The 12863-nt window shown below is 41.4% G+C and overlaps 1 protein-coding gene across 1 annotated transcript; it reads left to right on the top strand.

The window, feature by feature from the left end:
- The first annotated feature begins 940 nt into the window (after positions 1 to 940).
- On the top strand, positions 941 to 7370 carry abhd11 (abhydrolase domain containing 11). The gene is made up of 6 exons (XM_079355443.1): positions 941 to 1288; positions 2001 to 2136; positions 2501 to 2674; positions 3298 to 3468; positions 4944 to 5125; positions 5278 to 7370. The coding sequence occupies exons 1-6, from the start codon at positions 1164 to 1166 to the stop codon at positions 5411 to 5413; spliced, it is 924 nt and encodes a 307-aa protein (XP_079211569.1). The 5' UTR covers positions 941 to 1163; the 3' UTR covers positions 5414 to 7370.
- The last annotated feature ends 5493 nt before the right edge of the window (positions 7371 to 12863 follow it).

The raw sequence follows: 12863 nt of genomic DNA, 5'->3' as shown, positions 1-12863 counted from the left end.
TTTAAAGTTTTTACGCAAACTTTAAACGGCGGTTGCTAACGAGTAGCTAACTGAAACTACAGTGGTTGTCACAGACATTACACGTCATCACGCCTGGAACTCTCTCCCTAATCCTCCTTCCAGCCTCTAGTCATGTTTTTCAGTGCTCTTGTAAATATTAGGTTCATAAACAACTTATTAAGCTAACGTTTAGCTATCTTGTCAAATCCGCTGATTAGATCGATGAAGCATAACAGTCGTGACGTCATTACAAGCCGACCGCGGTGTAGTTCGCGAGCACATAACGTTAGCTTTTTACTTCTCTCGGCTGCATTAACTCTTCAAACTTCATATAAATGATGTTCATCCGTAAAGATTATCCCGCTGAACAAAACAATTATGTATCAGAAACGTGTGTTTGACACAGAGCTTATTTTCTGCAATGATCCAAAATCCAATGCAAAAATCCCATAGGCGAATTTTCGAAGCAACCACCGGCGCCATTTTTTCGGGTTGGCCTATAAAAATACATCATCACTATACCAGTCTATAGGCAATCACATTAATCAGTGCGCAAAAATCAGACTAAAAGATTATCAATGAACACACTTTGTGACTTTATGTTAGGCTATACTGAGATAACAAAATCATTATTTTGTCATCACGAGAAAACAAATTTTGTGATATTGAGATAACGATAGACATTAATTCGTTATCACGAGAAAACAATCATTGTTATATCGAGATAATAAGTCGTTATAACAAGATAACAGCATGAAAAAAGGAAGATCAATGGCCGTTTTCGGCTTCCGTAATACTCCTAGCTTGTTTACTTATCCTAATTTCTGTGTTTTGAAGTTGGGTAAGGTCAAACAAAACCCTCAGACTGTCTCTATGTTGCACTAGGCCTAGTTTTGCTTTTTTCGGTTTGTTCGGTTCATTGGTTGGTTCTACTGTTTTTGTTTTACTCATTGTGCCTACGGGGCCTGTGAAACTTAACATGGGGATACAGAATCTGTTTCCGCCTACATGTCGACGTCTAACGTCATGACGCACCATTATCAGCTGTTGATTGAATGACGCTCCCTTCCTTTGCGACCTCTTGGAGGCGCTGTGCTTGGATTCTCGTACACTCTCCGAGTCTCTGGTGCCCTTGTTAAAGTTGTAACGGAACATATGCTGCCATGAGTGCTTTGTGTCGCCTGATCCAGAGGGGATTGCTATGCGGCCGGCTGTCCGGTCGTTCAGTTCCCGGACTTCAGGATGTGTGTGGGGTTGCTCCCATCGTCCGAACAGCCAGTTCATCCAGGTACCCTGCTAGCTTACCGGCTAACTGATGCCCTCTATCAGACCGAGATGTAGTGTGGTGCAGGGGAGAAATGACAGAAGACTGCTCCTCCCCTAAATCTCTTTCGTTACGAGGTGTCGTGTCTGTTATCCTAAAGGTATTTAGATAAAGGACATTTAGCCATCTGGTTAGCAAGAGGTTTGGCAGTTGAGCTTTTATCGTAGCAAGATAAAAGCATCCCTCTGTTAATAAATATGATACGTTTTTCCAGGCTAGCTACATTTTTTTTGTATGTGGTGTATGCTATGCTACGTGCAAACTGAGTTACTTATTTAACTGGTAAACCTCGCTATCATTAGTGCTGTCTAATAGCCTACCTTCACGTATGCACACTTGCTGTTATCATCTGCTTGTGCAATATTTCAGTAGTAGGCAATTGTATACAACTAGAACAATAAAATGAAAACGTACTCTTCAGCTAAGAAATTAAACCAGATAAAGTCCCAAATCACCATACAATGCTTCCACCACCTTCTTTTTTGAAATAGTGTCTCCTGATATCCTGTTTGAATGGGCTACTTGCAAATACAAGTGTTTTCACTTTGAGTCCATGTAACTACTTTGCGTTGAATTGCATAGACTTTCTGCAAAAGTAGTGGCATAACTCCCAACACAGGCATAAACGTGGAAGACTATAATAAATGTATGCGTATGTTGTTGTTTTTTCCTTCAGCCCAGTCAACCTGACCTATGATGTATTTGATGGGAAAGGAGACAGCACTCCCTTGGTGTTTCTCCATGGCCTTTTTGGCAGCAAATCTAACTTCCATTCCATTGCGAAGTCTTTGGTGCAGCGCACAGGCCGAAAGGTAATGCAGCGATGAAGACATCACATTTGTCTTTTTTAGATCCACAACAATTTATCTTGATGGTTTCTTTCTAAGCAACATACACTAGCCCATTTATAAAAGCAGTTGTAGACAGAACAATTAATCATTGTGGCGCTAGCAGTGAGTTGATGCGACTTCTCAGCAGTCTGTAATGTTGTATTACATTCTGACAAGATACTCTGCTCCCTTGTGGGCTTGAACAAACTTTCACCTCATGTACACAATACTGCATTTGTTAAATTGATCTCTCTCTCTCTCTCTCTCTAGAAACAAAAAGCAGATAGCTCTCTACTACACCCTCCACCCCCATTCCAAGAGTCCTAACTGTCTTTTGTCTAGATAGGTGTTGACTGTAGATGCCCGTAACCATGGCAACAGCCCACACAGCCCAGAGCTCACCTATGAAGCGATGGCCAATGACTTGAAACACCTTCTTGCCCAACTCCGCATTGAGAAATGTGTCCTCATCGGACACAGCATGGGCGGGAAAACGGCAATGACGACTGCCCTGACACAGGTAAGCAGTCGACCATATATCATTGGAAATGAACTTTACAAACTTCCAGTGGTGCTGAAGTGAATGGCGGCCTAAAAACCCCGCTCTCAACCGGTCTGATGTTTATTTCCTTTGCAGAACATTAAGATAAAAAAAATAACTGTACTGAAACTTAGCATGGAAGGAACCCTTATTTGAATTTCAGACTTGGAATTCTTTTGTTTGTGTTTTTCTGTTTTGTTGTAATGCTTGGGATGTCATGGGTAATGTTTCACAGGTGTACACAGTTTGAAATGATTATATTCATCATCAACACTATGAGATAGTCACGCTAAATGGGCATTGAACGCTGGGAAAAATGGTTTGTTTGTCCTTGAATAGTATCACATTATATCATAATGTGTAAAAGAATACTCTTTTACCTGTGTCACCCATGATGATCTCATGTTCTTTGTACATGTAAAAAAGAAAAAGAACTTTACAGTCCTTTTTTTGGACATGATGAAGACACATTTCTCACTGCTCACCTTTGTCAACTCTGAACTTAATAATCCTCTTCTACTCTTATTTCAAACCTTGCTGTCCTCTTTCTGTTTGACACTGGTTTGAAATCTTTTTTCTCTCTCTTGTCTTCGGGTTCGTAGCCTGGTTTAGTGGAGAGTTTAGTGGTGGTAGACATTAGTCCGGCGCAGACCACCTCACGCACAAACTTCCACTATTACATCAAGGCCATGCAGGAGGTGAAGATCTTCAGTGACATCCCGCGTTCCACCGCCAGGCGGATGGCTGAAGATCAGCTCCGTAGTTTGGTCAAGGTCAGTACTTAGTTAGTTGCCATGGTTTGTCGCCATGAAAAGCTGCCATGATAGACACAAAATATTTATCGTCTTCAAAGAAACACCAGATGTTATGTCAAAGATTGCTGCATAAGCTAATGCTAGCTGCTACTGAAAGCTGCTGTTATGTTACTGTCTGTGTTGCTTTGATAAAAATGTGATGTAAATTATACTTCAATACATCGTTAGTACACATGTTGTCTGCCTCAGGTTGGTTTCGCTAGTTTGTATTGATTCAACAGGGAATTAGTTCATTTTCACTCCCATGATACCCCGCAAGCCTCAAAGTCATTTTTTGTCATTGTTTTATTGTCCTCTTGCTATACAAAACCCCGTTTCTACTCAGCAGTCCAGTAAGGACTGTACGAGTTGGTTCGGTCAAGCCTGGTCCTGTTTGTGTTTCCACAGCCACCCGTGCCCTATTTGATAGGCGGCGTGTGAGCTGGATGCCGATAGCCATGTCAGCGACGTAATAGTGTCACATGATAGCATCTAACCAATAAATTCAACAAAGGAGAAAAACGTGACACAAACAAAACCAATGCTGGAAGACATCCAGCAGTCCATCTACTTTGTCACTGACATGTGGCTCTTTATTACTGAACTCTATCAAGCTGTGTGCCGTGAGAAGAAATAAACAGATGTAAACAATTAGCTGTGTATTTAAACATGGTGTTTACCGTTGTGTTTACCGTTGTCACAGTGGCAATTCTTTTGACCAATCAACGGACTGCAGTGTTTAGCTCCACCTTTTCGGGTAGGCTCAACATTCTTGGCACCTCAACCGAAGAGTCCGAAAAAGTAGGACACTACGGGTCGGTTATTTGGGAATCTTTCCTCGGATTAGTCTTTGGAAATGCAGCAAAATGCGTGCCGTACGGAGACGAACAGGACCACCCGGTGGAAACTGGTCTCTAGTAAACCTAAATGCAAAAAAGGCTCCAATTCACGCACACCACCAGCAAAAATACTCCTGTTTAAACAGTGTTTAATTATTACATTACTAATATTAATATAAGTAAGGATTAAATTGTCCAATGGTCAGCATCTTGCATTTATCTGTGGAGACAGTTTGGAGGCGTGACAGAGTCACTTGTGGCATAGAGATAAAACCTGAAAAAGTGTTCCCTCTTCTCCTAGCTCATCCTCTTTATGTGGACAAAACAGTTCCAATAGGCATGAGAACTTAGCACGCAGATAGCTGGAGCACACGAGCAGATGCAATCCATTCTTAGTGAATGAAGCCCTAAGTCTCGAACAACATCTTAGAAAGTATTTGGCTTTTAAGCTCATGTATTCTCTACCAGCTTGTAGAGAATACTGTGTCTGCCTACTGCCTGGTGGTTGTCATGTGGCTTAAAGTGTGTTTTTCGAGCTTTTATGCAGAACATAGTTGCCTCAAAACAGCTAAATTTGTAATTTGACTAGTCTTAAACTGCTCTTTCCTCCCTTAGGAGCGCTCAGTGCGTCAGTTTCTGCTCACTAACCTGGTAGAGCAGAATGGGCATTATGCCTGGAGGGTCAACTTGGAGGCCATCTCGGCACACCTTGATAACATCATGAGCTTCCCTAGCTTTGACAGCGCCTTTGAAGGACCTACGCTGTTTCTAGGTGGAGCAAGCTCTGCTTATATAAGGTAAAAAACACACAGATTGTACATTTCACATTTTTGATTGTAGCATTGCCTTCTTTTCACCCTTTCCCTTTCCATATCTTTTGCACAAACACAATCCTTGCTTTGCCTGGTATTCTCACACCCAATTCTCCTTGTCTTAAATCCTGATGCAGCTCTGAAGACTACCCAGAAATCCAGAGACTCTTCCCCATGGCTGACATCCAGTACATCCCAGATGCAAGCCACTGGATCCATGCAGATAAACCCTTAGATTTCATCAGCTCCATCATCTCCTTTCTTCAGTCCTAGCTGAGTCTTGCCAAATGTTGCAAAACAATTTTTCTGTGCTAAGCACCTCTCAGCATCCTCTCACTAAAAAGGGACAATTAAGCAGCTTCAGCAACAACGAGTGGGGTCATTAATAGCTGCCAACACTGGACCAAACTCGCCCTTTTAAACAGTCAGTATTTCCCTTCAAGTGTGTGTAGCGTAAAGAAGGTGAACTTTTCATTGTTTTGCAGTACCTGCTAGCCAGGTATTACAATTAGTATGGCTGGTTTTTAGATTTTTTTTAAATATTTTTTTCTGTTGGTAGAAAATAGCACTTGGAAAGGTTTTAAGTTTAACATAATGGGAGGTTTGCGGGTTACTAATACAAAGAAACTTTATTCGCCCAGTGCTTTCTCTAAACATCTATGCTTGCATAATATAAATTACTTTTTAGGCCAAGTAGAATGTGGGGTTACTGGAGTGAACCAGCAGAAAGTTGGATCTTTAAGTTTTGACATCACTGGATTAACCATTGTACCATTGTATTTCTAATAGTCAATGGCTGAAGAGGAAGGAGGAAGCAAAAATGAGTTATTTTTGGTATAGTGTTCAGTCCTTCAAGCTCTGTATGCAGTTATATGGGCTTTATGTGTACAGGTGGTTGGTTTTCAAAACTTGTTTCAATGTTGACAAACTTCATGGATTGAATATTTTGGTCTGGAACCTGGCTCCTCACATCTCCCTCCTCTGTACATCTGCTCTATTTTAGAGTTAAGGATTTTCAGGTCAGTTACTTTGTTCCAACTCGAGGCCATCAAGAGTGCAGGTTTGTATTTTGATGCCAACATAATCATCAATGAAATCCCAGCAAAAGCAGTATTCACAATCTGTTCCCTGAATATCTCAGGTTACACTTGGATATGGTAAGAATTATTTGTGAACTATTATCTTGTCTGTATGGAAACAAGCTGTGGTAATGCTGTTGTGTGTAGAGGATCAGTATTTTGATCAAACCTCTTAATGATTTATTATCTGTATCTAATGTGTATGTAAAACTGAGGCACTATATGGTTATGACTAATATATGCTGCAAAAAATTTGTTGTTTACTTATTGTAACAGTGTTAATCTTTTCTGTTTCCATGAGTTTTAAAGTGTACAGTCCAGTAGTGAAACTGCCATCTGTATGAATATGTGGGTTGTTGTGATTTGATGTGCCTCTTTTGTCGAGAGCTCCTTTTCCATTTCTGTAAAACTTGAAAAAAAATATTTACACCCCAACTTCAACAAACAGACTGTAGATTGGCAGCTGGGTTGCCAATTTGTGTGAATTTCCTTTAAAAAAAAACAAAAAAAACCCTAACCAATGAGGATGTACATTAGATAATTACTACAATCAGTGTTTTATGTATGTATACATATATTTTCTTCCTGAGGTCGGGATGTGGTGGCAACATATGAAGTAAATCAACCCAGACTTCCCTCTGCCTTGCTATGTTTTTCAACTGGAGGATTGCCATTCTTTGGCCAGATGGGGTATGTTTGTTCATGTGAATACATACTTCGTAAAAGCTTTGAATTATGTTAGGTGAAAATGTCTTTATTTAATTCTCGCAAATAAAGTTCCATTTGGTGTAGAAGCGCCATCTCAAATTTAAGACATTTGTTTTGTTGCACAACATTTGAATGCAGGCCCTGCTTCAGAGTCTTTGATGGGCAAAATATATATATAGAAAAATAACATTGTAAAAGATCATTTATTCCCATTAAAAGCTTTTTGTTCAGGACTGTACAATGTCAATATGAGCATGCCTTCTCTCGTCATCAGATAAAAATCTGCAGTGCTATGTATGTCTCAGTTTGTCGAACACACGATGGAACTCATTCCAGATAATGCCATATGTAAATTGTATTGTGTTCAAGATGAATATAAGATTGTATTATATATTATAAAAAGAATACAAACTAATATTATACAATAAAAAAGCAAACCTCAAGTTGTGTTTTAATCTTGATAATGCAACAAGCGCAAGTGTAGGCAACATGGGCTTCTCACAACTGATACAAATCAGCAAGACAAATGGAGCAGTTTTTACATAGATTATTTACAGCAGTACATAGAAATAAAGAAACATGCTGAGCATTAGTTTCTACAGTGTTTAAAAAACATGACATCCATGGCCTTTTTCCTTCATAGCAGAACAGACTGAATGACACATTTCTCTAAATAGACTCGTGACTTTCAACTTCCTATTTCTAACTTAAATCCTGACTCATTGATTGTTTATAAAAGCTGATGGTGATTGTCGTAAGACTTGGAGGCAAACCACCAATTCCCTCCCTCACCCAACATCCAGACATCCATCCACTAGCCCCTTCATGAGAGCAGGACAAGTCCCAAGTAAACCAGTAGCAAGAAAGGATAGCGCCCTCTTAGATGCCGCAAGGGACTGGAAAATGCAGCTTGATTTTGATCAGCGACTCAAGTTTCCACCTGAGATCTTGAACACCAATCTCAGGTCTGATCTTATTTTGCGGTCAATCTCACAGAAATCCCCGTTCGTCATGGAGCTGTATCATGGGAGGCTACAGTGAGTGAAGCATATGAATGAAAAAAGCTTAAGCAGGGACTGCAGGTGGAAATTAGCACAAGTGCTGCAACCTGGTACAATGCATCTCTCCTTTCTGAGGTTAATGTATATTGTACACTGCCCCTGTTCAAATGAATGAAATGAAATGAAAATTAAGTACACCAGGCTGGCGTACACAGATGCTCCCCGTAGAGGTTGGGTGCAGAGGATTTGTCGCTACATCCACAACCAAGCTCCTGAAGAGGATGGGAGTTCGGGGACAGTCCCTCAGGAAAGCCATCAGATCATTGTCAGAGGCAGTGGATTAAAAGAAAAGGCACCAACTGGGATACAAAGAACAGTAAAGAGAGGTAAAAGCAGAAGGAGGCTCACCTGGGACGCCAGGTGTTGCCATTGATCTTGTGTTGTGGGCCTATCAAGGACACGCAGATGAAGGAGCATGCCCAACTGATGACGCTATTACCCCTCTCCCCACCTAAAGGCTGGACTCCTGCTACGTCAGCGGGCGCAGCAGTCTCAGAAGATACAGACAGACATAATCTCCTCTTTGACCTGTGATGGATATCAAAAAGAAAGAAATTCTGAGAAACTCTCTCAGTGCTGGCTCCATCCCTGTCCATCTCTGCTCTCCTGCAGTTTGTCCACCTGAGCCTGTAACTGTCGACAAAAGATAGAGTCGTACCGGATAAGGTGTATGACAACACGTCCGAACAAAGAAAATGTGCACATGCAAATGCATTATTGAAAACACACTTAAAGACACATCAGATAACTGAATACATTCATTTTATGACTATGACAATCTCCTTCAACCTTGCAAGTATCAGATACTGGGAGTCCTCAGTGAAATCTCTGCGATGGGGTTTATCAATCAATCAATCAATCAAATTTTATTCGTATAGCACCTTCCAGTACCAAATGGTGCACAAGGTGCTTTCCAGGGTAAAAACAAGAACAAAAGCAATACTACTAAAACATAATTAAAACACAATGGTGACATGAAAGAGCTGCAGACACAGCTGCACCACAAAAAGGTGCACAAAGTGCATTGAAGTGTAAAAACAAGATTAAAACACAATGGTAAAATAAAAATAAAAGTGCAACAGTCCAATTATTCCAACAATTCCAATGTTTGAAATGCAAGCCTGAATAAATCCCCCCTTGGACCTAGGGATGACCAAGGTGGTGAGATCTGTGGAGCGCAGATTCCTGACTGGGTTATAGAGGGCACACATGAATGGCTTTAAACACAAATAGAAGGACTTTGAAGTCCACCCTGTACCACACCGGGAGCCAGTGAAGGGAACAGAGGACTGGTGTGATGTGCAAGTGTTTGGAGGTGCCCGAGAGAAGGTTTGCTGCTGCATTCTGTACCAGTTGGAGCTTTTGGAGGAGAGAGTGGTTGAGTCCAGCATAAAGGGCATTGCAGTAGTCTATTTGCGAGCTGATGAAGCTGATTTTTAAATGGCCTTTTCAAGGTCCGCTTGGGACAAGAATGGTTTGACCATGGCAAGGACTCATAGGTGGAAAAAACTCACCTTTACCACTGCACTTATTTGTTTGTCATATTTCAGTCTGTTGTCTAATATAACACCCAGGTTTCTCACAGAGGGAGCAAATTGAGGTGCTACAGGGTTAAAACAGGGTGATTTTTGTGTTAAGTCAGGGCAGAACAGTTCTGCCCTGTAACACCTCAATTTGCCCAGTTGCCCAGTTTTCCCTTCATTTAAATGAAGGAAGTTCTGTGTAAGACATTCTTTGATGTCCTGAAGATAGTTTTGAAGAGGTCCCAGTGCAGAACGGTTGCTCAGGATCACTGGAAGGTAGAGCTGAAGGTCGTCTGCATAGAAATGGAACTGGATGTTATGTCTGGTGGTGAATTTAAATGCATTCTGAAGTCTAGCCTAATTTGTATTCAATTATTTTATTTTTTTATAATCTATTGATCCCTGAGGGGAAATTAAGTGTTCAGGCAAGTGATCAGAGAGACGTCAGAGTGACGGAGCAGCCCCCGGCAGGCGCTCCAGAGCTGGTGGGGGGGGGGCACCCAGTGCTCAGGGAGTGGTCAGGTACCTTTCCAGCTACCAGACAAATTTGGTCCGCACCGTTACTCGAGCCAGCCACCCTCTCATTCCCAACCTAAGTCCCTATGGACTGAGCTAATGCCGCCCCATGACTATTTTCATCAGTGTGATTACCTACCTACTTTTATCTGTAAACAGCTTTTGTTTTGATTTTTCAAAAGTCAAGAGTCAAGATAGCTTTATTGTCATTGTAACATTGTGCATTATATAAATATTTTGTATACAATAGTGGCAGTTAGGGCCACCTCTTCCCTGTATAACAGGTTTTTAGTTGGCAAGCCCATTTAAGTTAGATCTAAACACATCCAAGATGCTAGCAACCTTTCTCTCATTTACACTACTCACAATAATTGAGGGATATTGTTATTTACATGAGTGCTTTTCCTTTTTGGTCTGAATTTTAATGAAATAAGTGATGGTTCATAAATGAGAAGAATATTTCGTAAAATAGTAGAATATTTATTACCCCAACAATTGAGATAATAACAAAGCTCCAAATAACCAAATTTCACAAAGTCAGTCGCGGGTGTTTTCACCATTTGCTGCATTGACAGCTTGACAGCGACGTCTCATGCTCCTAATTAGCCTCATGATTATGTTCTGAGGCAATGTGTTCTACTCCTCCACAAGTGCGACAAGCAGTTCTGCCAGGTCACATGGGGGTGGGTACAAGCATCCAGTCACTGCTTCAGCTGGTCCCAGACGTGCTCTATAGGGTTCTGGTCAGGGGACATTTTTGGCCATAGCATATGAGGCAGTCTGACCTCCTGAAGTCGAGCTGTGACAATTCTGGCACGATGTGGTGGAGCGTTATCATTCAAAAACAGAAAGTTGGGGGTGTGCTGGCGGAATTGTGGGATGATGATGGGGTCTGTGATGTCCCTGAGGTAAGAACGTGCAATGACTGAGCCATCTACAATCACCAAATCTGTTTTGCACTGACTGGTGATGCCTGTCCACACTGTTGGACTACCGCACCAAAGCGAACCGTGGGGACCATGTTGACCTTGGTGTATCACTCACCTTGCCTTCTCCAAGCAAGGCTGACGACCATCAAGACTGTGCAAGGTGACAACAACACTCATCAGTGAACAGGACGGATGGTAGACCATTGCTGCTTTGTCTAGGTCACATGGTCTTGTGCCATCAGTAGTCACAGCGGTGTCCACTGTAAAGTGGAGTCACCTGCAACGGACATCTGGCATTTAGAATCAGAATTCTTTTATTGTCATTGTTCCTTTTTCAGAAGCAAAAAGTAAAAATAGCAGCTCTTGTAGAAAAAAGGAAACAGTGCACGACAGTACAAAGAGAAGAGGTAATCAAATCTGTGCAAATATATGTATTGTGTATTTGTGCAAATGAACATCATAAATGTGCAAATAACATCAGATTTATTCAGAAAAACAGTAAAAAAAAAAAAAAGAATATTAAAGAAAAAACTTTAAAAAACTATACACAACTATACAGTCCCCAGGGGTAGATGGATATTTCAAGCAGCAGATTCAGGGTTTAAGCTCTTCATTGAACAGGCCTGCAACTGTGTGGCAGTAACATAACAGTGTCTGAGTACATAACTATGCACTCAGACACTGTTACGTTACTGCCAGTACCTACTGGTCATCACAGCAGTCCATCACTCATGGTGCTTCACTCCTGGGTCTGTCACAAACACTGTCAGTTGTTCTGTGTATTGCTGCAAGTGACAAACTGCTGATGACGCTTTGAGATACACCAAGTTCACGAGCAACATCTGACTGCCTGCCACCTACCTGAAGCGGTGGTGCTACTTGTCCGTTAAGTGACGTCGTGTGTTCACGGCTGCTTGAATGATGAACTTGAAGAAGAATGACTTACTGACAATACTTATTTTTTTGTGCCCACAGAATGTTGAAATTAATGCCACATTGAAAAGGGTTGTCTTTTTTTATTTTTTGGTATTGGCCCCAATTTGTAAGGCACACTGTACACAGTGAGACCGTTACATGGAAAACACAAAGTGAGGTGTTTCTATCACCCTAATACAATTGCCTCCTTATCCCAAAAATCCTTTAAGTGAAACAAACACCTTATGTATGAAACCCACTGAGGACCTCACAATATTCCTAACTTATTGTGAGTAGTGTAAAATGCACACATAAATGTAAAAATAGCTATCATACTGTGTCTGAGACTGGTCCGGTGCCTGCCGAGCAACCTACCACTCCTAATCAGGTCTGGTAAAGTTCTGTCTCGGTAGCTTCCCTGGAAGGAGCTGCTACCACTCTCATCAGCTACTGACTCTGTGGACTCTCCTGTCCCCTTGGAGATCAGCTCACCTGGAGTGTCCTTCTCCTCAGACTGTGAGGTGTTGCTGTCCCTCTCAAATAGGTCCTCTTCACCCACATCTTGTAAATTTAAATCAGTGAGGAGGCTTGAATTGTCAAAGATACCCAGACCTGCACAATCTCCTTCTAGACCAACAGAGACAGACTTCCTGATCTGCAGCCTCTTCAGGTTCCCCTGGATCCCTTGGTTCTGCTGTATTTTCAAAGATTGTTGGTTCAGTTGATAAAAGCATTTGTTAGTAGGATGAAGACTGACTTCTGAGCGAGCCCCACTCTTTGTGTCTGTCATCCAGTCTGTTCAGAAAGGAGAAAAGCTGCAGACTGACTTTCTGTAAAACTTGAAAAAGATATTTTACCCCACAACTTCAACAAGCAAACTGTAGATTTGCAGCTGAGTTTTGTGTGAATTTTCTTAAAATGAAGCCGAACCAATGCATCCTGTCATGATGCTAGATAATTACTACAATCAGTGTTTTATGTATTGCTACATA

The sequence above is a fragment of the Symphodus melops genome (genome assembly GCF_947650265.1).
Source record: "Symphodus melops genome assembly, chromosome: 11".
NCBI lineage: Eukaryota > Metazoa > Chordata > Actinopteri > Labriformes > Labridae > Symphodus > Symphodus melops.
This window is presented reverse-complemented; position numbering and strand designations above follow the sequence as displayed.

What these genes read in the sequence shown, in the direction of transcription:
- abhd11 (XM_079355443.1), top strand. Translation starts at nt 1,164, where the DNA reads ATGAGTGCTTTGTGTCGCCTGATCCAGAGGGGATTGCTATGCGGCCGG. An exon ending in AGCTCCGTAGTTTGGTCAAG is followed by an intron (nt 3,469 to 4,943) that starts GTCAGTACTTAG and finishes TTCCTCCCTTAG; the next exon opens with GAGCGCTCAGTGCGTCAGTT. An exon ending in GCAAGCTCTGCTTATATAAG is followed by an intron (nt 5,126 to 5,277) that starts GTAAAAAACACA and finishes ATCCTGATGCAG; the next exon opens with CTCTGAAGACTACCCAGAAA.